The 27,874-nt window shown below is 46.1% G+C and overlaps 1 protein-coding gene across 7 annotated transcripts in view; it reads right to left on the reverse strand.

The window, feature by feature from the left end:
* EPN3 (epsin 3) overlaps positions 1–27,874 on the reverse strand; it is a 176,924-nt gene that overhangs the window by 32,948 nt on the left and 116,102 nt on the right. For 5 of the 7 annotated variants that reach the window (XM_069200060.1, XM_069200056.1, XM_069200059.1 and 2 more), the window contains 2 exons: positions 25,891–26,136; positions 10,577–10,687 (listed from right to left, as the gene is read on the reverse strand). In XM_069200060.1, the coding sequence (XP_069056161.1) occupies positions 10,577–10,687; positions 25,891–26,136 (357 nt within the window). The remainder of the gene's footprint in view (positions 1–10,576; positions 10,688–25,890; positions 26,137–27,874) is intronic. The other 2 variants (XM_069200062.1, XM_069200061.1) reach the window with 1 other exon arrangement.

Genomic DNA, 27,874 nt, shown 5'->3' on the forward strand with positions numbered 1-27,874 from the left:
AACCAAGATCATACTAGAAAGTGCAGCAGGACCGAACAAACAAAGTAGCCATCCCAACGAACCCGACTGTCCAGACAGTAGTGTTTAGCAAACGTGTGCAGGGACGCCCACGTAGCTGCCTGGCAGATATCCAGGACAGGAACTCCGCGTGCTAACACAGTGGAAGCAGCAGTCGCTCTGGTGGAATAAGCATGCAAGCCCTCAGGGGGTTGGACTGGCCTACATGAAAAGGCATAACCACCTTTGGAAGGAAGGAATCCTTAGAGCGCAACACCACATTGTCCGGGTGCACAGACAAGTGTGGAGGCTTGGAAGAAAGGGCCTGCAGCTCACTCACCCTGAGAGCAGAAGAGATGGCAACAAGAAAGACAGTTTTGAAGGTGAGAAGCCGTAAGGGATAATTGTGCATCAGCTCAAAGGGAGCAAACATTAAATAAGTAAGGACAACATTGAGGTCCCACTGAGGCATGATAAATGGAGTGGAGGGAATGAATGGGTGAGACCTTTTAGGAACGTACTCACAAAAGGAGATTTAAAGAGTGAGGGCTGATCAGGTAACCTAAGAAATGCTAAAATGGCAGCTGAATACCCTTTAAGGGTGCCCATATCAGAGCCCTGCTGGGCCAAAGAAAGAATGAACAAAAGAACCTCAGATAGAGGGGCAGCGAGGGGATCAACAGATTTGTTGGTGCACCATGCCACACATTTATGCTAACATCCGGCGTAAACCATTTTGGTGGAGGGACACCTGGCTTCCAAGATAACATCACAGACTTTGGGTGGAAGATCAAAAGTCGTCAACTGGCACCGCTCAATCTCCAAGCATGAAGGCGGCGATTGGGCAGGTTTGGGTGGAGAACCGTCCCCTGCTGCTGCGATAGATTATCTGCCCTAAGAGGCAGTCTGAGTGGAGGATCGATGGCCATATGCAATAGCTCTGGATACCATACTCTCTGTGCCCAGTCCGGAGCCACCAAGATGACTTGGGCCCGGTCGTTCCTGATCTTTTTGAGAACTTTGGGCAGAATTGGTATAGGCGGAAACATATGTAACTAAGGCTCTCCCCACTGCTGAATGAGACCTTGCACCACCTCCGGATGGAGACGCCATTCATGATCAGCTGTGCATCGACGGCTGAGTTCATCCGCTCTGGTGTTGAGATAACTCGCTAGATTTTGAACCACCAGGGTAATGCCCTGATGTTCCAGCCAGGTCCAGAGACGTAGGGCCTCCTGACAAAGGGTCCATGACCCTACTCCACCCTGTTTGTTGCAGTACCACATGGCTGTAGTATTGTCCGTGAACACCTGCACTACCTTCCCTTTGAGGAAGAAATGCTTTCAACGCAAGCCTGATCGCCTGGAGGTCCAGAACACTGATATGCAGCCCAGACTCCACCGGAGACCAGAGGCCTCTGTTCTCTGTCTCTTCTACGTGGCCGCCCCAAAACCAGAAGCAATGCATCTGTCACTATGGTTAGATCTGGCTGGGGAAGGGAGAGGGATCTGCTGTGGAACAAATGCGGATTCGAAAGCACCACTGCAGGTCTTTTGCAGTCCCCTCCGAGATCTGGACCATGTTGGAGAGATTCCCCTGATACTACCCCCGCTGGAACTTCAAGTCCCACTGCAGAGCCCGCATATGCCATCTGTCACTAGCAGGATGCAGAAGGCCATGAGGCCCAGCAGCCTGAGAGTCAGTCTCACTGAAACCCAAGACAGAGGCTGAAAGATCGGAATCATAGCCTGAATATCTTGGACTCGCTTTTCGGGAGGATAAACCCAAAACTGCACTGTGTTCAGAACAGCTCAGATGAAAGGGAGCGTCTGAGAGGGAGTCAGTTGTGACTTTGGCACGTTTATAGTGAACCCCAGCGTGTGCAGGAGGCTCGCCGCAGTCTGAAGTTGGGAGACGACTTTCTGGGGTGAGTCCGTCTTCAACAGCCAGTCATCGAGGTAGAGGAAGACTGAGACCCCCTAATCTGTGCAGATGGGCTGTAACCACCGCCATCACTTTTGTGAACACCCGAGGGGTGCTGGTAAGGCCGAAGGGGAGCACGGTAAACTGATAGTGCTCGTGACCTACCACAAATCGTAGGTAACGTCTGTGGGCAGCAAGGATGGGGACGTGGAAATAAGCGTCCTGCAAGTCCAATGATACCATCCAGTCTCCTGGGTCTAAAGCAGACAGAACCTGAGCCAGGGTAAACATTATGAATTTCTCCTTCTTGAGGAAGTAGTTGAGGTCCCGAAGGTCTAGGATAGGACGTAAGCTCTTGTCCTTTTTCGGCACCAGAAAGTAGTGGGAATAACAACCACATCCTACTTCTGGCACAGGGACCTTCTCTATAGCTCCCTTGGCCAAGAGAGCAGCGACTTCCTGGTGGAGAAGTGCCAAATGATCCTCCGGGAGTTGGCCGAGTAATGGAGACATGGCAGGTAGGGCAGATTCGAAAGGGAGGGAGTAGCCTTTTCGAGTGATTTTCAAAACACACCTGTCAGTAGTGATGGATTCCCAGTGGGGCAGGCAATGGCGAATCCTGCTGCCAACTGGATGGGAGTAAGGGGATGGACTAGGATGGTTTGGAGGCTAAAGCAGGGGCAGAGGTGGAGGTGGACTCACCTATAGTTCCCTGTCCCACGTCCACGTGGGATTCCGCGTCCCCAGCCACACAGAAGCTGAACAGCATGGGTGGCATGGTGGCTCGGCGGGGGACGCGACAGGGAGCCCCTTCCGTGGCCACAAACGGGGCAAAAAGCAGACTGCTGGGGTTGAGGGGCAACAGAAAGTCCAAGGGACCGAGCCGTAGCCCAGGAATCTTTGAATCTCTCCAAGGCCGAGTCCGCTTTGTCTCCAAAGAGACGTGAGCCATCAAAGGGCATGTCCATGAGAGAATGCTGGACATCCCCCCAAAAAAACATAAGTACGCAACCAGGCGTGGCATCTCAAGGCCACTGTCGTAGGAACCAATCTGCCCAGAGAGTCGGTCATGTCCAGCCCACATCAGATAGTGAATTTCGCTGCATCTCTCCCATTGTTGACAGCTTGGTAGACGACAGAACAGGCCTCCTCTGGTCTCTGCGGCAGGACTTGCGCAACCGTATCCCAATGAGTGGGTATAGTGGCCCAAAAGGAATGAGATGTTCACATACTGCAGCACAAGACTGGAGGAAGAAAACAACTTTTGCCCAAATTGTTCCAGCTTTTTTGATTCCCTATCCGGGGGTGCGGAAGGGAATGCGCCTAGGAAGAGGAAGACTGGATGACAAGATTCTCAGAGTTGGGATAGGAATTTAGGGTCGTTCGGAGCGGGCTAATGGCGGCGTGCGATAGTCCTATTCACAGGAGCCCCTGTATTGGGTTTGGACCAAGTACCCAAAAGGACATCAGTGAGGGCTTCATTAAAAGGTAAAAGGGGCTCTGGTGTGGAAGCCCCTGACTGAAGCACCTCTGTTAGGAGGTAGCTCAAGGCCAAGAACTTCAGCCACCCTACTGACCACCATACCATAAGTCGCTCCCTCTGCCGTAGCCATGGTAGTAGGAGACAGCATGCCAGCGTCTGGAGAAGTGTCCAGTTCACTGGCTTCGCCCAATTCCTGTGCCCAGTTCAAAGAGGGGTCTTCCTGGTATTCATATTGGCCCAAGAACCCCTCCAATCCTTCCTCGAATTTGTACCCATAGGAAAAAGGGTCCAAATCCGACCTGGGGTGAGTAGGCCCCATCGAAGACAGAAGCGGCGTCAGCAGACGCCGCTCCGACTCCGAGTTGTCAGGGTAAGGATCAGGTTGGTGTTGATAGTGGAAATAGACCCGGTGACAGGGAAGGGATAAGGATCGTGTTGGTTTCGAATATGGGGTTCCACCCGGTGCTGGGGAAGATCTCAGTGGTGTGACTGGCGCCGGTGCAGATCTGCGAGCGGATCCAGAGGGGACCTTGGTGGCCACATCCAAAGCCGCCGGTGCAAAAGCCGAAGGCCCCTCAACTGAACCCCATGGGCCCGAAGGCGCTGTATTGGGGTCGGTCTGCCCAAAGATGAGGCACATGGCCTCATAGAATTCCTTAAGCTGGGTGGGGGTCGCTCCGGCTCCCAGAAACCCAGAAGCAGGCTCCGAGAACGGAGGCCTTGAGTGTTGATTCTCCTCCCGCGTCACGTCAGCCGAGTGACAGGGCGAAGTGGGATGAGACTGCTTCGACAACTTTTTTCTTACCTGCACCCAAAGATTTTGAGGAAGACGAGTGGTGATGGCTCCACGAACGGTCTCAAGATCTTCCTCACGAGTGAGACCGGGACCTACACAAAGTAGAGAACCGGGCCGCCATGAGCTTGAGGGAACGCTCCCCCAAGGCCTTCGGGTGCATGGCCCGGCACACTCTGAGCACAAGTTTGGGTCGTGCTCCAGACACCACAGACAAACCCGATGCAGATCCGTCACCGACATCATGCAGTGACAGTCCACACACGGCTTGAACCCTGACTTCGGGGATATCCTCGATGCACCATAAACTCACTTGAAAACTCAACAAAACAATCAAAATCGGTCAAAGAGAGACCAAGGTTGCTCTCTCCGGATCAGACGTGGCGCGGAAAGAAATGAACTGCCGTCACTGAGATGAGGCGGCATCTATGTACTACTCCCAACATCATCACAGCGACTACGACGCCAACGACGCCCGCGGAGTCTAACGATGCCACCTACCGACGCGCAAGGGTATTGCTCGAAGAAAAATCACCGGATCCAGTCTGACGCCTGGGTGAAATTCTAAGGTAAGGAATCTGCAACTAGAAGTCTCTATCAGGTATATCTTTCAAGTGTAATTTCCCATTGGGAGCAGATAGAGATATGTAGTTTGGGGTCTCTGAACTCACAATTTAAACATATATCTTTTGGTGAAGTTGGTTTTTAAATTGTAAGTTTGAAAATGCCACTTTTAGAAAGTGTGTGTTTTCTTGCTTAACCATTGCTCTGCCAGTCTGTGAAATACACATCTGGTCAGGAGGACAGTTGGGCTGTTTGTAAATTCACTCTAGACAGTCACACAAAGGGAGATGAGGTGTGCCCTGCCTATCCTGATTAGTCTTCCTGGGCTAGAGTGGTGGGAGGAGTTGACACTTACACATGAATAGGGCTGTGCCTGTCATTACACAAAGCAGTCTCCAACCCCCTGGAGTGTGTCTGAGGCCAGGGCAGAAAAGGCAGGGGCTTGTGTACTAAAAAGACTTTCCTTTGAAGTTTGCCTAGTTCAAAGGCAGAAATGAGTTTAAGTACTGGACCTCTCAGACCACAACTTTAGAGAACTTCTGGACTGAAGACATTCTGCCAGGAGGAAGAGCTGGATGCTGTAGGAGAGACTGCCCCTCTGCCTGTTGCTTTGTTGTGCGGCCTGCTGCTTGCTGCCTCTGTCCTGGGTGTGAAAGGACTGAACTTTGCCTTCTACATACTGCTTTCCAAGGTTTTCCAGGGGCTTGAAGTGAGCTTGCCTCCTGTTAAGAAGTCTCAGTGTCATCAAAGACTTACCCTGCCAGCACCCGGGCTCTCTTGTCAAGAGTCCTGACTTGCCAAGTGGTGCCAAATCCAGAATAGACACCACACTGGCTCCAGCGACACCTCACCTCCCCAACTCAGTGAGATGTCTTTGTTTCCTCATCGTTTTTCAAGGTACTGTATCTGGAATCCGTGCGACTACATGACCTGCCCGCACTCCCTCGCAAGTGGCGGCAGACTGTTGGAGACTACTTCATCAAAACATAGTGATAGCCCCAGTTGGAGCTATTGTGTTTCTAACTACTATACTAAGATTTAGTTTTGGAAAATGAGTACCTTTAAAAGTCTGATTTTACTCAGATAAATATTGGCAATTTTTCTAAACCGGTGCGGAGTACTTTTGTAGTATTTTCACTGTGTTACTGTGTGTGTGCAAATATTTTACACATTGCCTCTGAGATAAGCCTGTCTGTTTGTACCAAGCTACCATAGGGGTGAGCAGGTGTTCTCTTAGCGATGTGACTCTCTTACCCTGACTAGAGTGAGGATCACTACTTGGTCAGGGGGCAAACCACTGCCAACTAGAGCCCTCATTTCTAGCAGCAATGTACTAACAGATTCCATGTGGCTGCATAACATGCTCTGGTAGTAGGCCTCCAAGCTTCTTTCAGAATTGTCATGCACTCTGCGGGCAGGTTTAGATATCCAAATTGTACGACTTTAGGAGCTAAATCATAAGTTTGAGCTGTGTTGGCCTGGGATGTCTGAGAGTGTCCTAATTTTGAGAGAGAAGATCCAGGGTAGCTTGTCGTCAGGCACTACGGAGAGGCTGAGCAATGTTGTGAACCTGTGCTGCCTGGCCCAGGTTGGGGCTACTAGAATGAGGGTCAGAGATGTTTGCCAGATTCTCTGTTACCACAAATGTAAGAAATGGGAAAAGCAGAAAAGCCAGGCAAATGTCCCTGACCAATTCATCCATAGTGCATTGCCCACTGTAGCTGTGTGAACCTTGAGGCGAAGTTGGGCATTTTGCGTTTTCGGCAGTGACAAAAAGGTCTATGAGGGGAAACCCCCAAACCTGGAAGTACAGGAGTAGGACTTGGGAATAGAGTCCACACTTGTGGACTTGTTGATGTCCCCTGCAAAGCAGGTCTGCAAAGTTATTGTCCACCCCAGGTATATGTTGTATGGGAATATTAATCTTGTGATACATTGTCCATTGTCAAATATCCTGGGCTAGGGCTGACAACTGAATTGAGTGTCCTCCGCCCTGTTTCTGGAGGTAAAACATGGCAGTTGTGTTTTCCTTCCATACCAGAACTACTTGTGTTGGATGAGTGAGTGGCAGGAAGGCCCTAAGAGCTAACCGTATGGCCAACAACTCTAGGTGACTGATGAGAAGATCCCCTTGCTCGGTGTCCACACACCTTGTATGGTTATGACTTGCAGGTGTGCTCTCCACCCATCCAGGGAAGCATTCGGCGTGATGGTCACATGGGGAAATGGATCTAGAAAAAGTAGTCCCTGCAGCAGATTGCAGACATTCCAGCCCTGGCCAAAAATACACACTGGATTCTCCCACTGGACCCCTGCTGGTGACCACTGTGCCACCAGGCACTCCTGTAAAGGTCACATGTCTAACCTGCAATTTGGAACTATTGCTATGCAGAGATCCATCATGCCTAGAAGGTGCATGATAGCCCTGGCTGTTACTTGGTACTCTGGCTGTAAAAGGTATCACTGTCTGGAATGCTTGCACTCTGGTTGGGCTGGGGAATGCTTTGCCTACTCGAGAATATAGCATGGCTCCTGGGAAAGGCTGTACCTGTTGGGTTGGAGATGGGATTTAATTGCAATGATGGTGAAGCCTAGCCTGTGCAAGAACTGTATGGTGATTTGTATGTGTGCCAGGCATTGTTTATGTGTGGCGTTCTCTATCAGCCAGCCGTCCAGATAAGGGAAGACATGGATGCTGCTCTTTCTGAGGTGAGCAGCTACCACGGCAAGACACTCTGTGAACACCTTGGGAGCTGTGGTTATGCCAAAAACAGCACTTTAAATTATAATGCTGACCACTTACCACAAATCTGAGGAACTTTTGATGTGTAGGGTGGATAGGCATGTGGAAACAGGTGCCATGCTCGTCGAGAGCAGCTATGAAGTTGCCTTGTCTGTAGAAGTGGGAAGACGTCCTGGAGTGTCACCATGTTAAAATGTTCCGATAATATGTACTTGTAGAGTGGCCTTAGGTCGAGAATGGGCGTTAAGGATCCCTCCTTTTTGGGGATAAGGAAGTACAAAGAGTGCTATCCTTTACCTCTGTGTCAGGCAGTACAGCTTTTATAGCCCCTTTGCTGAGTAATGTGTGCATATCCTCTTGGTGAAGGCGCTGATGTTCCAGGGACAGCTTGTGTTTCAGGGAAGGAATGTTTGGTAGTGTTTGTGCGAGTTTTAGACAACATCTCTCGGCTAAGTATCTAGAACATACTGATCCTAGGTGATCCCTCTCCAGTGGGGCAGAAACCCTTGTATTATTCCCCCAACAAGTGTTGGATGGTCAGGGTGGAAAGGTGAGGGAGTCCCTGTTTTGCAGGTGCAGTCGCTTTGGGGGCTGTGCCTTTTCCTTTGCCTTCACTATTGTTTTATCAGTATCCTCATTATAATAACTAAGGGTTGGTGGTTGCTGCAGTGTCCACCTGATGTTGGGGTTAGAAATATTCTTACTTCAGCCACCAACTCCTGGTCACGTTTCCTGTACCGCTGAGGATGATGCTGAACATGAGATTCCATTTTGTCCCAGAGAGCAGGCCCGTGATCTGCCAATGTCTGGTAGACTGGGAGCGTCACACTTTCCAGCTGCGTCCGTCTACTAGCTGGACTTTGCCCACCCCCTAAAGGTACATGTGTCATAAGGTCCATAGATTGTAAGGAAGAGGTGGGCTGTGGTGCAGGAGGCAGGTAAGTAGAAAGGGGAGGAGGCAGAGGCAGTGGTGGAGGGGAGGTGCCCTTGTCATAATGCTGTTGCTTCCAGGCGTCTGATTCCGAAGACTAGTTCAGTGCCTCCTTAAAAGATACTTTCTTTTTAGGAGGCGCTAGCTCTTTAGTGTGAGTGCGAGTGTGTATATATATGTATATATATATATATATATATATATATATATATATATATATATATAAATAAATAAAGAGAGAGAGGCAGAGACACATATACTAGTGGCTGGTTGGCAGTATATGTATCAAACTCCAATTGACCTTAGATTGATTTGTTCCTATCGAGGGCACTAGGCCCAGCCATACAAGATGGGTAGTGTTTTACTGGGACAAGTGGTACTGGTACTGTGCGGTGGAGCTCAGTTGTTGATTCATGGGAATCGTATGTTTCTGGAAAACATACGAACTCATTATGTTGTTACAAACCGTGGGGTCTGTCAGATGAACTGGTGTACTGCTTTGGTAAATCGGCTATTGTGGAGAGATGTTTACAATGAAATTGCCGCAAATTACTGTTTTCTTCCTACGCATTTTCGTTATTTATTTCAACTGCTTGTTTCTTTGGGAAAACACTGTTCTATCTACCCAAACGATCCCTTGTTAATTTAAGGATTTTGGCTTATTTTCAGGAACGCATAGGTTGCTGGGAAAACGCTTTCCATTACAGTTGAAACCACAAAAATTGGGAGAAATGGACTACCTCTTTAAAAATGAAAAAAAACTGTGGTAAAAAAAATGCTTTTTGATACAACAGAGTTGCATTCTGTTCCAGAAAACTGAGACGACTGATCATAGCACAGCCATCCTTTTATTGATGGCATTTTTTTAGAAACACCTTTTCCCCCAAAAAATACAAAATGTAGCTATATTTTGGCTGTTTTCTCCGTCCCCTCTAGAGGGAGCCACAAACCGTGGGTACCATTAGAATCCTTATATTAGGGGGGGAAAGCGCACAAATGTAGCATGGCGACCTTAACTGCAAATATAGTTATAGAAGCATAAGGGCGAAGTACCCCAAATACAAAGAAACCATGGTTTAGCATTGAGAAACTATAAATAATCTAAAGAGAACAGAGACAGATATAGCTCATTTGCCGTCGTCCAGTTAAACAAGACACGCAGGAGCAAGCATGTCCAACCAAAAATGTAATAACCACCAAATCTCGCTCTTAACTGTTAAAGCGTATGCATTAAAAAACATGGAGCACCGTGATGTGGTAATACAGTTAAGCCGAATGCAAGAGAGAGAAAGAGAAAATAGTGGAAAGGAAGAAACAAAAAAGTGAGAAAGAAAAAGGGAATGAAGGAAAGAAGGCAAGGGAGACCTGTGAGTAAACGGGTGGCTCCAGAGAAAGTAAAAGAACTGTCTACCTCACTTAGGCACAGTTTCCGGGCCGCCTGACCACAACTGGTCCAGAGCTCCTGCATCCGGATGTTCTAGGTGAAGGAACACCAGGGTCTCTTTAACCAGGCAGTAAAATCCAGCTGGTAATCCCAGGACAGGAAGGGGCTGCGAACACAAGTACATCCCCCGCCCCCCATTCCCCCTCCCGCTAAACTAAGGGGGTGAGAATGCAACCATCCCAAACCTTACTCCAGCCTCCTCTGCCTCACTCCAGCCTCTCACTGCCCTCACCGCCCACACAGGATCCTCCCGCTCCCATTCATCACCTGATTCCCACAGCAGCAGGTGGTAAACGGGAGCTTGCTTGTACCTAGAACCGGTACCCTGCATACTGTTTTGGACCCTGTAATTATAGTCCCTTGTGTTACTTTCCATTACGGGGAAGAAAACTATAAATAGTCAGACTGAGGTGGCAGGATACAGGCAAGAAGCCACACTTTATCTCTGCACCTAAATAAGGCCCACACATAACTGGGGTCTCAGAGGGTCTCGTGTAAAAGTGCGAAAAGTGACCTTGATTTGTGTAAACGACTAAGCCAAGAGAATAACAGTTATTGAATGGGGAGAGAGGAACAGGTAGCCAGCAATAAAGAGACAGTCTCTATAAGTGAGACCGGGTGAGAGAAGGGGCCCTTAAAGACAGGTGTTTTTCTGTGCGCACAACCTCTGCTCTTTCATTAATCCCAGCCTCTCTTACCCAAAGGGCTTTGTGGTCGCAGAGAGGACTGACTGTTAGCGTTACTGGGCTCAGCATGATGTGACAGGCCAGGCAGTATCTCAAAAGCATCAAAGGAGGCATCGCATAAACCTGAGGACAAAAGATGAGAATAATAAAAAGGATGATGAGAACAATAACTAAATAAACAGGTAAATGATCATAATATTGAAAGAGCAGGGCAGGGCACAGGCAAACGAAGAACAATTGTTAAGACTGATGAAAGGGTAAGAACGGAGGACACCAAATATGAAAGATAAGAAGGAAAAACTAGAGGTTTCAAAAGACTGGAGATAGAGAAACAAGTCACAGTCAAACTAGAGACGGATCAATTAGCAAGCAGATCACCCCAAGGTAAAATGGAATGCATGAATCAGATGTTTAAGACGAGGAAGAGGCATAAGAGAGAGAGGAGTAAAGGGCGAGCCTTATAGAAATAAGAGAAAAAGAGTACTAAGCTTGTAGGACAAAAGAAAAACCCAAGTGTTACATACAAGGGTAGTTGCTTTTGTTGGGGATGTGTTGTAGGTATGACGAAGTGGAATGCGGAATGCGGTGTGGAGACGGAGTGAGGAAGGCAACGGAAGGAGAGGGAGGTTAACGGAGTAGGGGCTATATCGGAATAATGTATACAAATGAACGGATTTAAAAGAAGATTTCTAGTTGTTGTCTCAACAACAAGTCCCACAAAGTTACTCACCATAGTGAGTTGTCTACTGTTATTCATTAAGCCCCATTCACCCTCCCACCCCCCTAGGCTCATGAGGCAGTATGGGTCTGGTGACTAACCACACTTTTGGATTTTTCTCTCCCTCCAGACGTAAGACACGGCAGGCTAGTCTACCTGCAGGAATGTTGAGGCGGAGATGAGGAACTTAAAGGAAAAGAGACACCAAGACGAATATCTTATATTTACAGATACATCCAGTCACTCTTCCAGGCTCAGTGATTTTAAAAGCTTGATAAAGAGATGTTACTAATCCCCATTCTCTTTTATGGGCGGATTCATTGAATTCACAACCTTTGAATAGCTCCAAATATATGTAGGATCATGGCATACATTTTAATGAAAAATATAATTTTACAGGAATAATTTGAAAACCAAATGCCTACCTAAAAGGCATACATTGGTGGATCCTTAACTTGAAAACTGTACCAACTGAACACACGTTTGTTTCTCTTGTCCAAAAAGAAAACTGAATGAAAAACTTGGGACAAATAGCCATCAGTCAAGGTGCTCCAAATGGTCACACTGTAGTTCAAGTTGGGTCAGCACCTTCTCACAGGTCAGTCAGTCAAGGGGGTTCGGTCACAACTCACAAGAGTAGGAAAGGCTGTTCAGTGCTAAGACTACAAGTAGTTATCTTTTCCTCATCAGTCATGGGATCTCCACTGACCCTTGTAAATACGAACATGAAAAGCAGGCTCACCTCTGAAGGAGGAGAAAGGCAAACCAGGGGAAGAGAAGTAATCAGTTGAAATAGATACCCACTCAAAAGAGTTTCACAGAGGGGTTTGGCCTACTTGCAATCAACATCTGGAATCTCAATCTATGCAGAACTGACTGACAAGAATATGGAGTGCTCTCCGATGGACAATACAAATGTTGCTTGTTAAATTCTCCTTGTACCAGCTTTGTTAACTGTCGAAATATGAGCTTGAGACATACTCACAAGCGAGTTACTGGTTTTCTGTTTCAATATGATGATATGGCAAACTATCAACTGCAATGGATTGCTTGGAGGCTGTCAAGGCTGCACAAATTGATCCATAATAACAAATTGTCGTAGCCAAGATGATACCCAAGAGCTATGACATAGTTAACAGACCTCTTTGCTGTAGAAAAGAGATTTGAGCAAAAGGTAGGAAGAGAAGGTATATGATTTATATGAATGTCTGAAATCACTTCTGGGTGAAAGAAGAGGAAGTCCTCAAAAAGACCTGATGTTATGCAGTACAGTGAAGAGGGCTTGGGGGCACAGGACTTGCATCTCATCCACCACTTGGTTGGTAAAAGCAACTAGATAAGCTACATTACAAGACTGGTGGGTGAGGATAAATTTAGGCATTGAGTTTTAGAGGACCAATTGAACACGTTACTTACCTTTGGTGATGCTTTATCTGGTAGAGACTATCTAGCTGCAGATTCCTTACCTTAGAATTACCCCTAACATAAGACTGGATCTGGAAGTTTTCTAGCAGTACCCCTGTGCACCGGTAGGTGGCATCATTCGACTCCGCACTATCGGTGGTCTCTACACCAGAAGTGACATACGTGGTACCTATAGGCTACCTGACACTACTACCTGAAGCAGTGCCAATGTTTCTGTAAACATGGAGCAGCTTTGAATGCAGCTCCCTGCTTGCTGAAGCATTTAATCTCTGTCCCCTTCACATGTGCAGGGGACAGAGATGAAAGCTCTGCTGTTTAATAGCGGGACCTGCTTTAAAGGTCCCACTGTCAAACATCAGAGTGTTTGCTGTGGCATGGCTGCAGCGCTGCAGCCTAGCCACAGCAAATAGCTCTGTCCCGGGGGTTGACACCCCAGGACATAGCCGGAGCCGGTCCAGGAGGGGGGGGCTGTCCCCAGGGTCATCAGTACCCCCCCATTAATTAAATAGCTAGCCCTGGGGAGGTGGTGGTCCCCGGGGCTGTGCACTTACTTAAAAACATTTTATCCCCAGGGGTGGTGGTGCCTGGGGCTTATTAAAGCCCAAGGAGGGGGGCTCCGTGCGTCCCTCTCCTCTATGACGCCCCCTGGGCCTGACCCATCTGGGGACAAATAAGAAAAAAGGCGCTGGAGACTGTTAAAAATATATATATGGAAAATGTCACTTACCCAGTGTACATCTGTTCGGGGCATTAGTCGCTGCAGATTCACATGGTGTGCATAGTCCGCCGTCTGGTGTTGGGTCGGAGTGTTACAAGTTGTTTTTCTTCGAAGAAGTCTTTTCGAGTCACGAGACCGAGGGACTCCTCCTACTTTGGTTCCATTGCGCATGGGCGTCGACTCCATGTTAGATTGTTTTCCCCGCAGAGGGTGAGGTAGGAGTTGTGTATGTTAGTAATAGTGCCCATGCAATGGAATGAATAAGTATGTACAAAATGAAGGTTAAAGTAATATATTTACAAATGTACAAATGTTGAAGATTACTTCCAAACGGCTACAGGCTCCCGGGGAGGCGGGTGGGCGCATGTGAATCTGCAGCGACTAATGCCACGAACAGATGTACACTGGGTAAGTGACATTTTCCGTTCGGTGGCATGTGTAGCTGCAGATACACATGCTGTGCATAGACTAGTAAGCAGTTATCTCCCCAAAAGCGGTGGTTCAGCCTGTAGGAGTGGAAGTAGTTTGAAATAAAGTTCTTAGTACAGCTTGACCTACTGTGGCTTGTTGTGCAGATAACACGTCTACACAGTAGTGCTTAGTAAATGTGTGAGGCGTAGACCATGTTGCTGCCTTACATATTTCGTTCATTGGAATATTTCCTAGAAAGGCCATGGTAGCACCTTTCTTTCTGGTTGAGTGTGCCTTTGGTGTAATAGGCAGCTGTCTCTTTGCTTTAAGATAGCAGGTTTGGATGCACCCAACTATCCATCTAGCTATACCTTGTTTTGATATTGGATTTCCTGTATGAGGTTTTTGAAATGCAATAAATAGTTGTTTTGTTTTCCTAATTAGTTTTGTTCTGTCAATGTAGTACATTAGTGCTCTTTTGATGTCTAATGTATGTAGTGCTCTTTCAGCTATTGAGTCTGGCTGTGGAAAGAACACTGGCAATTCTACTGTTTGATTTAAGTGGAACGGTGAGATGACCTTTGGTAAGAATTTTGGGTTGGTTCTTAGAACTACCTTATTTTTGTGTATTTGAATAAATGGTTCTTGTATAGTAAATGCCTGAATTTCACTTACTTTTCTTAGAGATGTAATGGCAATGAGAAATGCAACTTTCCACGTTAAGTATTGCATTTCACAAGAATGCATGGGTTCGAAAGGTGGACCCATGAGCCTTGTCAAGACAATGTTGAGGTTCCATGAAGGAACAGGTGGTGTCCTTGGTGGTATTATTCTCTTTAGGCCCTCCATAAACGCTTTAATGACAGGCATTCTAAATAGGGAAGTTGAATGAGTAATCTGCAGGTAAGCAGATATTGCTGCGAGATGTATTTTTATGGAATTGAAAGCTAGATTTGATTTTTGTAGATGTAGTAAATATCCTACTACATGTTTTGGAGATGCATGCAATGGTTGGACTTGATTATTATGGCAGTAACAAACAAATCTTTTCCATTTACTTGCATAGCAGTGTCTAGTGGATGGCCTTCTAGCTTGTTTTATGACCTCCATACATTCTTGTGTGAGGTTCAAGTGTCCAAATTCTAGGATTTCAGGAGCCAAATTGCTAGATTCAGCGATGCTGGGTTTGGATGCCTGATCTGTTGTTTGTGTTGTGTTAACAGATCTGGCCTGTTGGGTAGTTTGACATGAGGTACTACTGACAGGTCTAGTAGTGTGGTATACCTAGGTTGTCTTGCCCATGTTGGTGCTATTAGTATGAGTTTGAGTTTGTTTTGACTCAATCTGTTTACTAGATATGGAAGGAGAGGGAGAGGGGGAAAAGCGTACACAAATATCCCTGACCAATTCATCCATAGAGCATTGCCTTGAGATTGCCGGTGTGGGTACCTGGATGCGAAGTTTTGGCATTTTGCGTTTTCTTTTGTTGCAAATAGATCTATTTGAGGTGTTCCCCAAATTTGGAAGTAAGTGTTCAGGATTTGGGGGTGAATTTCCCATTCGTGGACCTGTTGGTGATCCCGAGAGAGATTGTCTGCTAGCTGGTTCTGGATCCCTGGAATAAACTGTGCTATTAGGCGAATGTGGTTGTGAATTGCCCAATGCCATATTTTTTGTGTGAGGAGACACAACTGTGTCGAGTGTGTTCCCCCTTGTTTGTTTAAATAATACATTGTCGTCATGTTGTCTGTTTTGACAAGAATGTATTTGTGGGTTATCATTGGTTGGAATGCTTTCAACGCTAGAAATACTGCTAACAATTCTAGGTGATTTATATGAAACTTTCTTTGATGTACGTCCCATTGTCCTTGGATGCTGTGTTCATTGAGGTGTGCTCCCCACCCTGTCATGGAAGCATCTGTTGTTATCACGTATTGTGGCACTGGGTCTTGGAAAGGCCGCCCTTTGTTTAAATTTGTACTGTTCCACCATAGAAGCGAGATGTATGTTTGGCGGTCTATCAACACCAGATCTAGAAGGTGACCCTGTGCATGTGACCATTGTGATGCTAGGCACTGTTGTAAGGGCCGCATGTGCAATCTTGCGTTTGGGACAATGGCTATGCATGAGGACATCATGCCTAGGAGTTTTAAGACCATCTTTGCGTGTATCTTTTGTGTTGGATACATAGCTTGTATCACCTTGTGAAAATTTTGAACCCTTTGTGGACTTGGAGTGGCTATCCCTTTTGTTGTGTTGATTGTCGCTCCTAAGTATTGCTGTGTTTGACACTGCAAAAGGTGTGACTTTGCATAGTTGATGGAGAAACCCAGTTTGTAAAGGGTTTGTATAACATAATCTGTGTGGTGTAAACACTTTGTTAGCGAGTTGGTTTTGATTAACCAATCGTCTAGGTACGGGAACACGTGTATTTGCTGCCTCCTGATATGTGCAGCTACTACTGCTAGACATTTTGTAAAGACTCTTGGTGCTGTCGTTATTCCGAATGGCAACACTTTGAATTGGTAATGTATTCCTTCGAATACGAACCTTAGGTATTTCCTGTGTGAGGGATGTATCGGTATATGGAAATACGCGTCTTTTAGATCTAACGTTGTCATGTAGTCTTGCTGTTTCAGTAGTGGTATTACGTCTTGTAACGTGACCATGTGAAAGTGGTCTGATTTGATGTAGGTGTTTAGTGTTCTGAGATCCAATATTGGTCTCAGACTTTTGTCCTTTTTCGGTATTAGAAAGTACAGTGAGTAAACTCCTGTGTTCTTTTGTGTTTTTGGTACGAATTCTATTGCGTCTTTTTGCAGTAATGCTTGAACTTCTAGTCCTAGAAGGTCTATATGCTGTTTGGACATCTTGTGTGTTTTCGGTGGGACGTTTGGAGGGAGTTGGAGAAATTCTATGCAATAACCATGTTGGATAATTGCTAAGACCCAAGTGTCTGTTATTATCTCCTCCCAAGATTTGTAGAACTGGCTTAGTCTTCCCCCCACTGGTGTTGTGTGAAGGGGTTGAGTGACTTGTGAGTCACTGCTTGTTTTGAGGGGTTTTGGGCCCTTGAAATTTTCCCCGGTTTCTTGGGAATTGGCCCCCTCTGTATTGGCCCCGAAAGCCTCCCCTTTGATACTGTCCCTGGTAGGTAGACGGTGTTGTTTGTGAGGTGCTGGCTTGTGTGGCTTGACCTCGAAACCCTCCTCTGAAAGTAGTTTTGCGAAATGTGCCAAATGTGCCTCTGCCCTGCGGGGAATAGAGTGTGCCCATGGCTTTAGCTGTGTCAGTGTCTTTCTTTAATTTTTCAATTGCAGTGTCCACTTCTGGTCCAAACAATTGTTGTTCATTGAACGGCATATTGAGCACTGCCTGTTGTATCTCAGGTTTGAAGCCGGATGTGCGCAGCCATGCGTGCCTCCTTATCGTTACAGCAGTATTTATAGTTCTTGCAGCTGTATCTGCTGCATCCATAGAAGAACGGATTTGGTTGTTGGATATGTTTTGTCCCTCTTCAACCACTTGTTTTGCCCGTTTTTGGAATTCTTTGGGGAGGTGCTCGATGAGATGCTACATCTCGTCCCAATGGGCTCTGTCATATCGCGCTAGGAGTGCCTGCGAGTTGGCGATGCGCCACTGATTTGCAGCTTGTACTGCAACCCTTTTCCCGGCTGCATCAAACTTTCGGCTCTCCTTGTCTGGAGGTGGTGCGTCGCCTGATGTGTGCGAGTTGTCTCTTTTACGAGCTGCTCCTACGACAACTGAATCTGGTGTCAGTTGTGATGTAATAAAAGCAGGGTCTGTGGGTGGTGCCTTGTATTTCTTCTCCACCCTTGGGGTTATTGCTCTGCTTTTAACTGGCTCCTTAAAGATTTGTTTAGCGTGCCTTAGCATTCCTGGGAGCATAGGAAGGCTTTGATAATTGCTATGGGTGGAGGACAGGGTGTTAAAAAGGAAGTCATCCTCGATAGGCTCTGAATGTAGCGATACGTTATGAAACTCTGCTGCCCTAGCTACCACCTGAGCATACGCTGTACTGTCCTCAGGTGGTGAGGGCTTAGTGGGGTACGACTCAGGGCTATTGCCCGATACTGGGCCGTCATAGAGATCCCATGCGTCCTGGTCATCTTGGCTCATGGTGGTATGAGCTGGTGATTGTGACGGAGTCTGTGCCGGTGATATATGAGCTGCCGGTGGTGGAGAGGGTGGTGAAGTTACCTTCTTCACCACTTTTGCTTGTGGTGTTTTTTCTTGTTGTTGGAAATCTAGTTTCCTTTTTCTTCTGATTGGGGGAAGGGTGCTGATCTTCCCTGTACCACTTTGTATAAAGATCCGCTTTTGCGTGTGATCTACAGCTGTTGTTTGTAATTCCTCCTCAAATCTGTGTTTTTGAAGTTGGGAGGACAGTGATTGTTCCTCTGAGTAGGAACTGGCTTTCGGTTCGGTTGCTGGGCGTTTTGGCACCGAAACCGTGTCTTTTGTTGTTTTCGGCTCCGAAGAGATTTTCCTCTTTTTCGGTGTCGTACCGTCTTGGCGTCGACCATCTTCGGGGCCGCTATCTCTGTGCCGAGCAGCTTCAGTGCCGCTGTCTCGGTGTCGACCCTTTTCTGCTGCAGTTTCTCGGTCCCAAGATTGATGCGTGCCTGTGTCTCGACCGGAGTCGGACGATCTCGGCACCAGCTCGCCCTTTTTCGGTGCCGATGGACGGTCACCTACTTTATGGGTTGAGCCATGGCCTGTCGGCAGTGGCGTCCCCTGGGCTTTGTCTGTTTTTCTGTGTGATGCTTGTTTCGACGTCTTACTCACGGTTTCTTCGACGTCAAATTCTTCTGAATCCGATTCGTGGATGGAGAATGTTTCTTCTTCTCCCTCTTCCTCGAACCGTTGTTGTCCTGTCGGCGTGGACGCCATCTGCAACCTTCTGGCTCTTCGGTCTCGGAGCGTTTTTCTCGACCGAAACGCTCGACAGGCCTCACACGTTTCTTCTTTGTGCTCGGGTGACAGGCACAAGTTACAGACCAAATGTTGGTCTGTATAGGGATATTTACTGTGGCATTTAGGACAGAATCGGAACAGGGTCCGTTCCATCAGTCTCGATGTTGCACGCGGTCGGGCCGACCAGGCCCCGACGGGGGATCGAAATTACCCCAAAGGGCTACCGGAGCTCTTCAAGATTCGGTGTTGATTCTAATCTAACCCGATACCGAACGAAACAATACAGACAAATTTTCAGTTGATTCTGACTAACTTTCCGACCCGAAACACCGAGCGAAAAGGAACACGTCCGAACCCGATGGCGGAAAAAAAACAATCTAACATGGAGTCGACGCCCATGCGCAATGGAACCAAAGTAGGAGGAGTCCCTCGGTCTCGTGACTCGAAAAGACTTCTTCGAAGAAAAACAACTTGTAACACTCCGACCCAACACCAGATGGCGGACTATGCACAGCATGTGTATCTGCAGCTACAAATGCCACCGAACATATATTTACATCAGAAAAATCCACTGATGAATGTGTGGATTGTTCTGATTTAAAAACAAAATGCTTTTTTAGCCCTGGTGGGGTCTCCCACAGATCCCAAGCACCAGGGTTAAGGGGTCAGGGTGACTGTACCCTGGCCTCTTCTTTTTTGGCCTTAAATTTCCCCGAAACTACTGAACAGAATCTAGCTTTGTGCAAAATTTGGTGCAGTTCCGTTCAGTGGTTCAGGCTGTGGCATGTCTAGAGGTCCTATGGAAAATTGAATGTGGAAAACGTGTTTTGCCCCCTCCCCTTTTCTCAGCCCCCACTAGCCACATCACCACAAAACTTTTAAGACAGAAGCTGAACTTAGGAAAGTATACTTTTTGAATTTATTTTGAAGATTCATCAAGCGGCGCCAAAGGAATTAGGCAAAAGAAAAGAAAATACGCTCTTTCTATAGAAACTAGGTCCTAACTTAGTGTTGGGCTCGGAGTGTTACAAGTTGTTTGTCTTCAAAGAAGTGTCTCCTCCTCTTCGGCTCCATTGCGCATGGGCTTCGACTCCATGTTAGATTGTTTTCCCGTAGAGGGTAAGGTAGGAGTGATAGAGTATATAGAAAAGCGATGTCCATGCAAATGTATATATGTACAAGCGATTGTTTAACTTAAACAGCTACAGGCTTCCGGGGAGGTGGGAGGGTGCATGTGAATCTGCAGCGGAACATGCCACGAACAGATGTACAATGGGTAAGTTACATTTTCCGTTCAATGGCACGTGTAGCTGCAGATTTACATGCTGTGCATAGAATAAAAAGCAGTTGTTCCTACCATAAAAGCGGTGGTTAGCCTGTAGGAGTTGAAGTTGTTTGAAATAATGTTCTTAGTACAGCTTGACCTACTGTGGCTTGCTGTGCTGCCACAGTATGCCACAATAATATTTAGTAAATGTATGTGGTGTTGACCAAGTAGCTGCTTTACATATTTCAGCCATTGGTATATTTCCTAAGAAAGCCATTGTTGCCCCTTTTTACCTTGTGGAATGTGCTTCAGGTACAACTAAGAGTTATCTTTTAGCTTTAAGGTAACATGTTTGGATGCATTTTACTATCCATCTTGCTAAACCTTGTTTTAAAATGGGGTTAGCAGTATTAGGTTTCTGGAAGGCCACAAATAACTGTTTAGTTTTTCTGAATGATTTTGTTCTATCTATGTAATACATTAGGGCTCTTTTAATATCTAATGTATGCAGGGCTTTCTCTGCCACAGAATCTGGCTGTGGGAAGAAGACTGGGAGTTCCACTGTTTGATTGATATGAAAAGGTAATACTACTTTTGGAAGAAATGTAGGGTTAGTTCGTAGTACGACTTTATGATTAGGTACTTGTATTAACGGTTCTTGAATTGTGAAAGCTTGAATTTCACTAACTTTTGCAAATGAATTAATTGCGACTAGGAAGGCTACTTTCCATGTTAAGAATTGTATTTGACATGAGTGCATAGGTCCAAATGGTGGGCCCATAAGTCGCGTGAGCACTATGTTTAGATTCCACGAAGGCACTGGAGGCGTTCTAGTTGGGATGATGCGTTTTAACCCTTGCATGAAGGCTTTGATAACAGGGACTCTAAATAAAGAGCTGTGCTGTATATTTTGCAAATATGCGGAAATTGCAGTGAGACGTATTTTTATGGATGAAAAAGCTAAATTTGATTTTTGCAAATTAAGCAAATAGCATACAATGTCTTGTGTTGATGCTGAAAGAGGGGTAATTTGTTTAGATTGACAGTAATACACAAATCTTTTCCATTTGTTGGCATAGCACTGCCTGGTAGTGGGTTTTCTTGCTTGCTTGATTACTTCCATACATTCAGTTGGTAGTTGTAGATACCCAAATTCTATGACCTCAGGAGCCAAATCACTAGATTGAATATGTTGGGATTTGGATGCCTGATCTGCAGTTTGTTTTGTGTCAACAGATCTGGTCTGTTTGGGAGTTTGATATGTGGTACTACTGACAGTAGTAATAGTGGTGTGTACCACAGTTGACGTGCCCACGTTGCCGCTATGAGTATCAGTTTGAGCATGTTTTGATGCAGTTTGTTGACTACAAATGGAATGAGTGGGAGAGGGGGAAAAGCGTAAGCAAATATCCCTGACCAATTGATCCATAGAGCATTGCCCTTGGATAGGGGATGTGGGTATCTGGATGCAAAGTTTTGGCATTTTGCTTTTTCGCTGGTAGCGAACAGATCTATGTCTGGTGTTCCCCATTGTTGAAAGTATTGTTAAACTACTTGAGGGTGAATCTCCCACTCGTGTGTTTGTTGATGATTTCTGCTGAGAACATCTGCCAATTGCTTGTGTATCCTTGGAATGTACTGTGCTACCAGGTGAATCTTGTTATGGATTGCCCATTGCCAAATATTTCGGGCTAGGAGGGAGAGTTGGGACGAATGGGTCTCTCCTGGTTTGTTTAGGTAATACATTATTGTCATGTTGTCTATCTTGATAAGGATATTCTGTTTGTGTTTGGTCTCCCATTGTCCTTGAATGTTGTGGTTGTTGAGGTGAGCTCCCCATCCAATCATTGATGCATCTGTTGTATGTATGGTCTGAGGCACGAGTCTTGAAATGGCCGCCCTTTGTTTAGGTTTGTGGAATTCCACCACTGAAGGAACATGTATGTTTGGCGGTCTATCAACACTAGATCTTGAAGTTGACCCTGTGTCTGTGACCATTGCTGTGCAAGGCACTGTTGCAAGGGCTGCATGTTTAGTCTTGCATATGGAACAATCGCAATACAGGATGCCATCATGCCTAATACTTTCATGACGAAGTGTACTGTTGGCCTGTCTGTATTTGTGCTAATATATTGTGAAATGCTTGTATTCTTTGCAGATTAGGGCTTGCTAGCGCTCTTTGAGTATTTAGTGTCACCCCTAAATACTGTTGAATTTAAACAGGTTGTAGTTGTGACTTTTGGTAGTTTATGGAGAACCCTAGGGTGTGCAGGGTTTGTATTACATAATGTGCATGGTTTTGACATTGTGTATGACTGATTTTATTAGCCAATCGTCTAGATATGGAAAGACATGAATGTGTTGCCTTCTTAGGTAGGCTGCGACTACCGCCAGGCATTTTGTGAATACCCTGGGAGCTGTTATTCCGAAGGGTAACACTTTGAACTGATAATGCTTTCCTTGAATGACAAACCTGAGATGTTTTGTGCGCTGGATGGATGGGTATGTGAAAATACGCATCCTTGAGGTCTAATGCTACCATAAAATCGTGTTGTTGAAGTAGTGGGATAACATCCTGTAGTGTTACCATGTAAAAGTGTTCTGACACAATGTAAAGATTGAGGGTTCTGAGATCTAATATTGGCCTCAAGGTCCCATCCTTTTTGGGAATGAGGAAATACAGTGAGTAAACTCCTGTCCCTATTTGATTTTGTGGCACAGCTTCTATTGCTTGAGTAATAGAGATTGTACTTCCTGTTGCAACAGAGCGATATGGTCTGTGGACAGCTTGTGTAGTTTTGGTGGAATATTTGGTAGAGTTTGTGTCAAGTCTATGCAATAGCCATTGCGGATAATTGATAATACCCAGCTGTCTGTGGTAATGGGTAGCCAATTGTTGTGGAACCTTTGCAGTCTTCTCCCCACAGGTGAGGTGTGAATAGGGAAGGGATGGCACAAGTCACTGCTTAGTTTGTTGTGAGGCTTGTTTTGCTGTTTGATATTTTCCCCTGCCTCTGGGGTACTGGCCTCTATAAGTACCTTTGAAACCACCTCGTTGATATTGAGGTTGGTAGGCCGACTTTGGCTGTGAGGGGGATGCCTCGGCAGTTTGGGCTCTAAATCCACCTCTATATTGGGGCTTACGAAAGGATCCCCTGTATTGCGTGGTATACAGAGCACCCATGGCCTTTGCGATGTCTGAATCTTTTTTAAATTTTTTCAATTGCCGTGTCCACCTCTGGGCCAAAAAGTTGTTTTTGGTTGAACGGCATATTGAGGACTGCCTGTTGTATTTCAGGCTTGAATACTGAAGACCTAAACCATGCATGTGTTCTTATGGTTACAGCAGTATTGATGGTTCTGGCTGCTGTATCTGCATAGTTTAGGGCTGACCTGATCTGATTATTGGCGATGGCTTGCCCTTCCTCTACTATTTGTTGTGCCCTCTTTTGCTCTTTCTTTGGGAGATGTCTTTCATCTCATCCCAGTGGGCCCGGTCGTATCTAGCCAACAATGCCTGAGGGTTGGCTATCGTCCACTGGTTGGCTGCCTGAGATGCCACCCTTTACCCTGCAGCATCAAACTTCCTACTCTCCTTGTCTGGTGGGGGTGCATCACCTGATGACTGCGAACTTGCTCTTTTTCTGACTGTGCTTATGACTACAGAGTCTGAAGGTAACTGTTTTGTGATAAAGACAGGATCAGAAGGAGGTGGCTTATATTTTTTCTCCACCCTAGGAGTGCAATTATTCTTGCTTTTACTGGCTCCTTGAATATTTGGTCTGCGTGTTTTAACATGCTGGGGAGCATGGGAAGTGACTGATAAGGTGCATGTGTAGAGAAGAGTGTATTAAAAAGGAAATCATCCTCTAATGGTTCAGGTTTGCATGGCGACATTGTGATAGGATGCCGCCCTAGCTATGACTGGAGTGTAGCCTGTACTATCCTCTGGTGGTGAAGGCTTAGAGGGATAGCAATCTGGGTTGTTGTCTAGAATGGGGTCTGGATCATAAAGATCCCATGGATCCACATTGTCCTGCTCCAAATCAAATGAGCGTGCTGGTGACTGCATAGGTGTAGGACTAATAGGGGAAGAGATATGTAAATGTGGAGAGTGAGGAGGAGATTGAGGAGGAGAAAATTGAAGAGGTGGAGGTTTCTCCTTTGTTCTTGGCGCTTTAGCTGGAGGTTGTGCAGTGTCCAATTCCTCCCGAAAGGCTAATTTCCTTTTTGGTTTTGGAGGTGGTGCTGTTAAAATTCTGCCAGTCTCTTTATGGATGTGATTCCTGGCTTGCCTTTCATCCATTGCCTCCATTTGTGAGTCTCCCTCAGTAGTTTTATGGCTTTATTTAAGTGCCTGTGAAAGTCCATGCTCCTCTGTGTAAATAGGCTTTTTCGGCTCTGAAGCTGGTTTTGTCGGTATCGAAAAAGTTGGGGTTGAGGATGGTCTCGGCTCCGGAAATGATTTTCGAGATTTGGACTCGAAAGAGCAATGTTTTCTAGGCTCGGAGACAAAGCTTCGGCTCGAGTCTGATGGCGTGGGAGGAGTGGCCTTTTTTGGTGCCGAATTGTGGGTTGGTCACCGAAGGTCTTTTTTTGGGTTGAGCCATGGCCTTCCGGCAGTGGCAACCCCAAGGCCTTATGTTCGGGCTTGGCTGGAACAGGGGCAGGCGTACTCATGTGCTGTCCTGCTATGACCGGTCTGTCCTCCCCAGACTCCTGCTCAGAGTCGGATCCTCGAACGGAGACAGCAGTCTGCATGATCTCCTCCTCTTCGACGTCGAGACGTTCGGTGCTTTTGGATACCATCTCGAGTCTCTGTGCTCTTCTATCTCGGAGCGTTTTCATGGAACAGAAGGATCTGCAGGCCTCGCAATTTTCTTCCCGATGGTCTGGGGAAAGGCAGAGATTACAGACGAGATGCTGGTCTGTGTAAGGGAATTTAGCGTGGCACCGAGGACAAAAGCGGAATGGAGTTCGGTCCATGAGGCTTCCACGCGATCGGCCAGACTAGGCCCGGGTTGGGCACAGGCGCCCCGAAGGGCAAGTAAATATGTTTGATCCGATGGTATTGAAGTGCTGATAGAAGATGGAACTCAATCGAAACAATACCGATGAGAAATAGAGAGTTTTGAAATGTTTCCAACTCAAACTATCGGAGTGAAAGGAAACACGTCCGAACCCAATTACTGAAAGAAAACAATCTAACGTGGTTTCGATGCCCATGCACAATGGAGCCGAAGAGGAGGAGTCACTCGATCCCGTGACTCGAAAACACTTCTTCGAAAAAAAACAACTTGTAACACTCGAAGCCCAACACTAGATGGCAGACGTATGCACAACATGTGTGATCTGCAGCTACACTTGCCAAACATATATATATATATATACACACATACATAAGAGCAAACACACATTTTTCTGGGTTTTCTTTTTTGCTTCCAGCAGTTTACAGCTTTGTTATTGTACATATTCATTCTCATGTGTCTTGTATGCCTATTTGGTTTCTTACTAACTATGGATTATGTAATTTATTTACTATTCTAATATTTCAGGAAAGTCATTTTGTTTCTCTCCCCTTAGACTCCTATCAGCCGTTTCTTGCATATTTTCTCCCACAGGAGCAAATGCTTCTTTGCATACTTTTCCACCAAGTTTCACAAGGCTATTGGTTTTGTTCCCTTTACTTTAGTCAGTTATTTCCAGCCAAACCCCTTCAAGCTGCAGAAAGGTTCAGATTCTGCTTCTTTTCAAGGCACGCCATTAGGAGAATCTGCATTATGTGACAAAGCTCCGATTATATAGGCTGTAGAAAGGACCTGATGAATTGTGTTTGCAAGTCAGCTCACCTGCCGTAGGCTGACTGCCTCCACTGTCTCCAGAAGTGTCTGGTAATGCAGGATAGAGAGCAGAAGGTGCCTTGGACTGCACAGCAGCAGAGTTGGTTACTGAAGGAAGGTCCCAGGGTCCTGCTGATGTCTTGCTTGTAAATGTGATTGTCTGACCAAGGTCCTCTTGTGGCAGAGGTACGGTTGGTGCCCATAGGTCAGCTGAACTAAACAAGTTTCCTGATGGATCCACACTTGGATTCAAGTCTAAAATTAAGAATAAGACAATCAGAGTGATGCATCAGGCACAAAGAGTTATGTATTTAAAAAACATTTTATGGTAGAATGAAAACAGCAGTGAAACAGGCGACCGTTTGACATCTGTAAAAGTCTAGTAGTAGCACCATGGAAGACAAGTAACAAGCGGTATACTGGTATTTGGTGAGTTCACTTACAAATCTCACAAAAACAATATGGTTGCAACCAGGCTTCAGCTGAAATTAAACTGGCTGAAGGTGGTGTGAGGGAGGAGAATTTGTACTCAGGGATGCCAAAATTGGCTGAAAGATCATTGTGTAATAACCTGAAAATAAATAGCTCTTTTTTCTTTTTCACTGGTATCGTAGAGTTTCTTTTGTTAATGTTAAACTTAGTTATCACCTCCCAAAAATCGAAATGGCAAAATTACAATTTAAAAATCTGCACATAGTGTCCACAGAGTAACCAATGTATATGAAACATACGTATAATTACGATAGATAAGCAATGATAAAAAACTAAGAATTAAAGGAAAAAAAGTGTTGAGTGTGGATTAGGCTTAGTGAAATGTCAGGGTTAGCATCAGAACTAGGTCAGGGTTAGGTGTTGGTCTACGATAAGGGTCACAGTTTTAGTACCAGAGTTAAAGTTAGGGAGGTCCTCTCTAGGCAACTAGGATGAGCCGTGACCCTTCTAGTGCACAAGGACCATTGTGGTTTCATGGCAGGTAGGGGGACACACATGAATCTGAGCAGACTCTCACGTACGCCATTCAACATCAGCACGGGGGCTTGAGCGGCGGTGTTTTGACTAGATATTAAAAAAGCCTTTAACACTCTGGGTTGGGAGTACCTATGGGCAGTGTTTAAGAGGATGGGACTAGGCTCAGTTTTTATTTCATGAGTCCAACTACTTTATACTCACCCAAAGGTCTGTGTTTGCCATGGTGCTTGCACTCCGCAACCATACCTATTGCGAGAGGGACAAGACAGTATGGTCCTCTGTCCTCAATTCTTTCTGCTTTAGCTGTAGAACACCTTGCACCACAGAGGACGTGCTAATCTATATTAGCCACCCGGAACAAGCAGTACCGGTGTAGATGGAAATCATGTCGGCATTCGTTGAGATCTCCGGCCTACGTGTCAACAAGCGGAAATCAGTTTAATTTCCCCTGGCGAGCTTTGTGGAAACAAATGCGTCCGCTCTACACCAAGTGGGACTTGCTTGGGAGCACAACCATTTTTGCTACTTGGTCATACACCTGGCTCACAATGACTCGGATAATTATACTTTAAATATGGGGGTGGTACTCACATGCCTCAAGGCCTCAATCCATTTTTGAAATTGACTCCTGCTCTCCGTTATGGGGAGAACAGCACTAAGTAGAATGGTACTCCTGCCTCGTTGCCTTTATTTTTTGTAAAACTCTATGTGCCACATTCCACAGGCCGCATTCAGCACACTAAACCGTCTCCTGATTTCCCTGATATGGGCAGGCCTTCAGAGCAGGGTAAAATTAGACATGCTGAAACTAGATATGGAGCTAGGGGGTCTGGACATACCAGACCTGCAGATGTACTATTTTGCAAGAATCTTGCAATATGCTACACAATGGTCCGCAGAAGGCCAGATGGGAGAATAATCCCTCCTGACATGGGTGTGGTGTGGCAGATCTCCCCAAGCATGTGATGAGAGGTAACGGAGTGCCGCTTGACACCCTTTTAATAGTACGCCAGGTAGCTGAGGT

This window comes from Pleurodeles waltl, chromosome 7 (genome assembly GCF_031143425.1).
Source record: "Pleurodeles waltl isolate 20211129_DDA chromosome 7, aPleWal1.hap1.20221129, whole genome shotgun sequence".
Taxonomy (NCBI): domain Eukaryota; kingdom Metazoa; phylum Chordata; class Amphibia; order Caudata; family Salamandridae; genus Pleurodeles; species Pleurodeles waltl.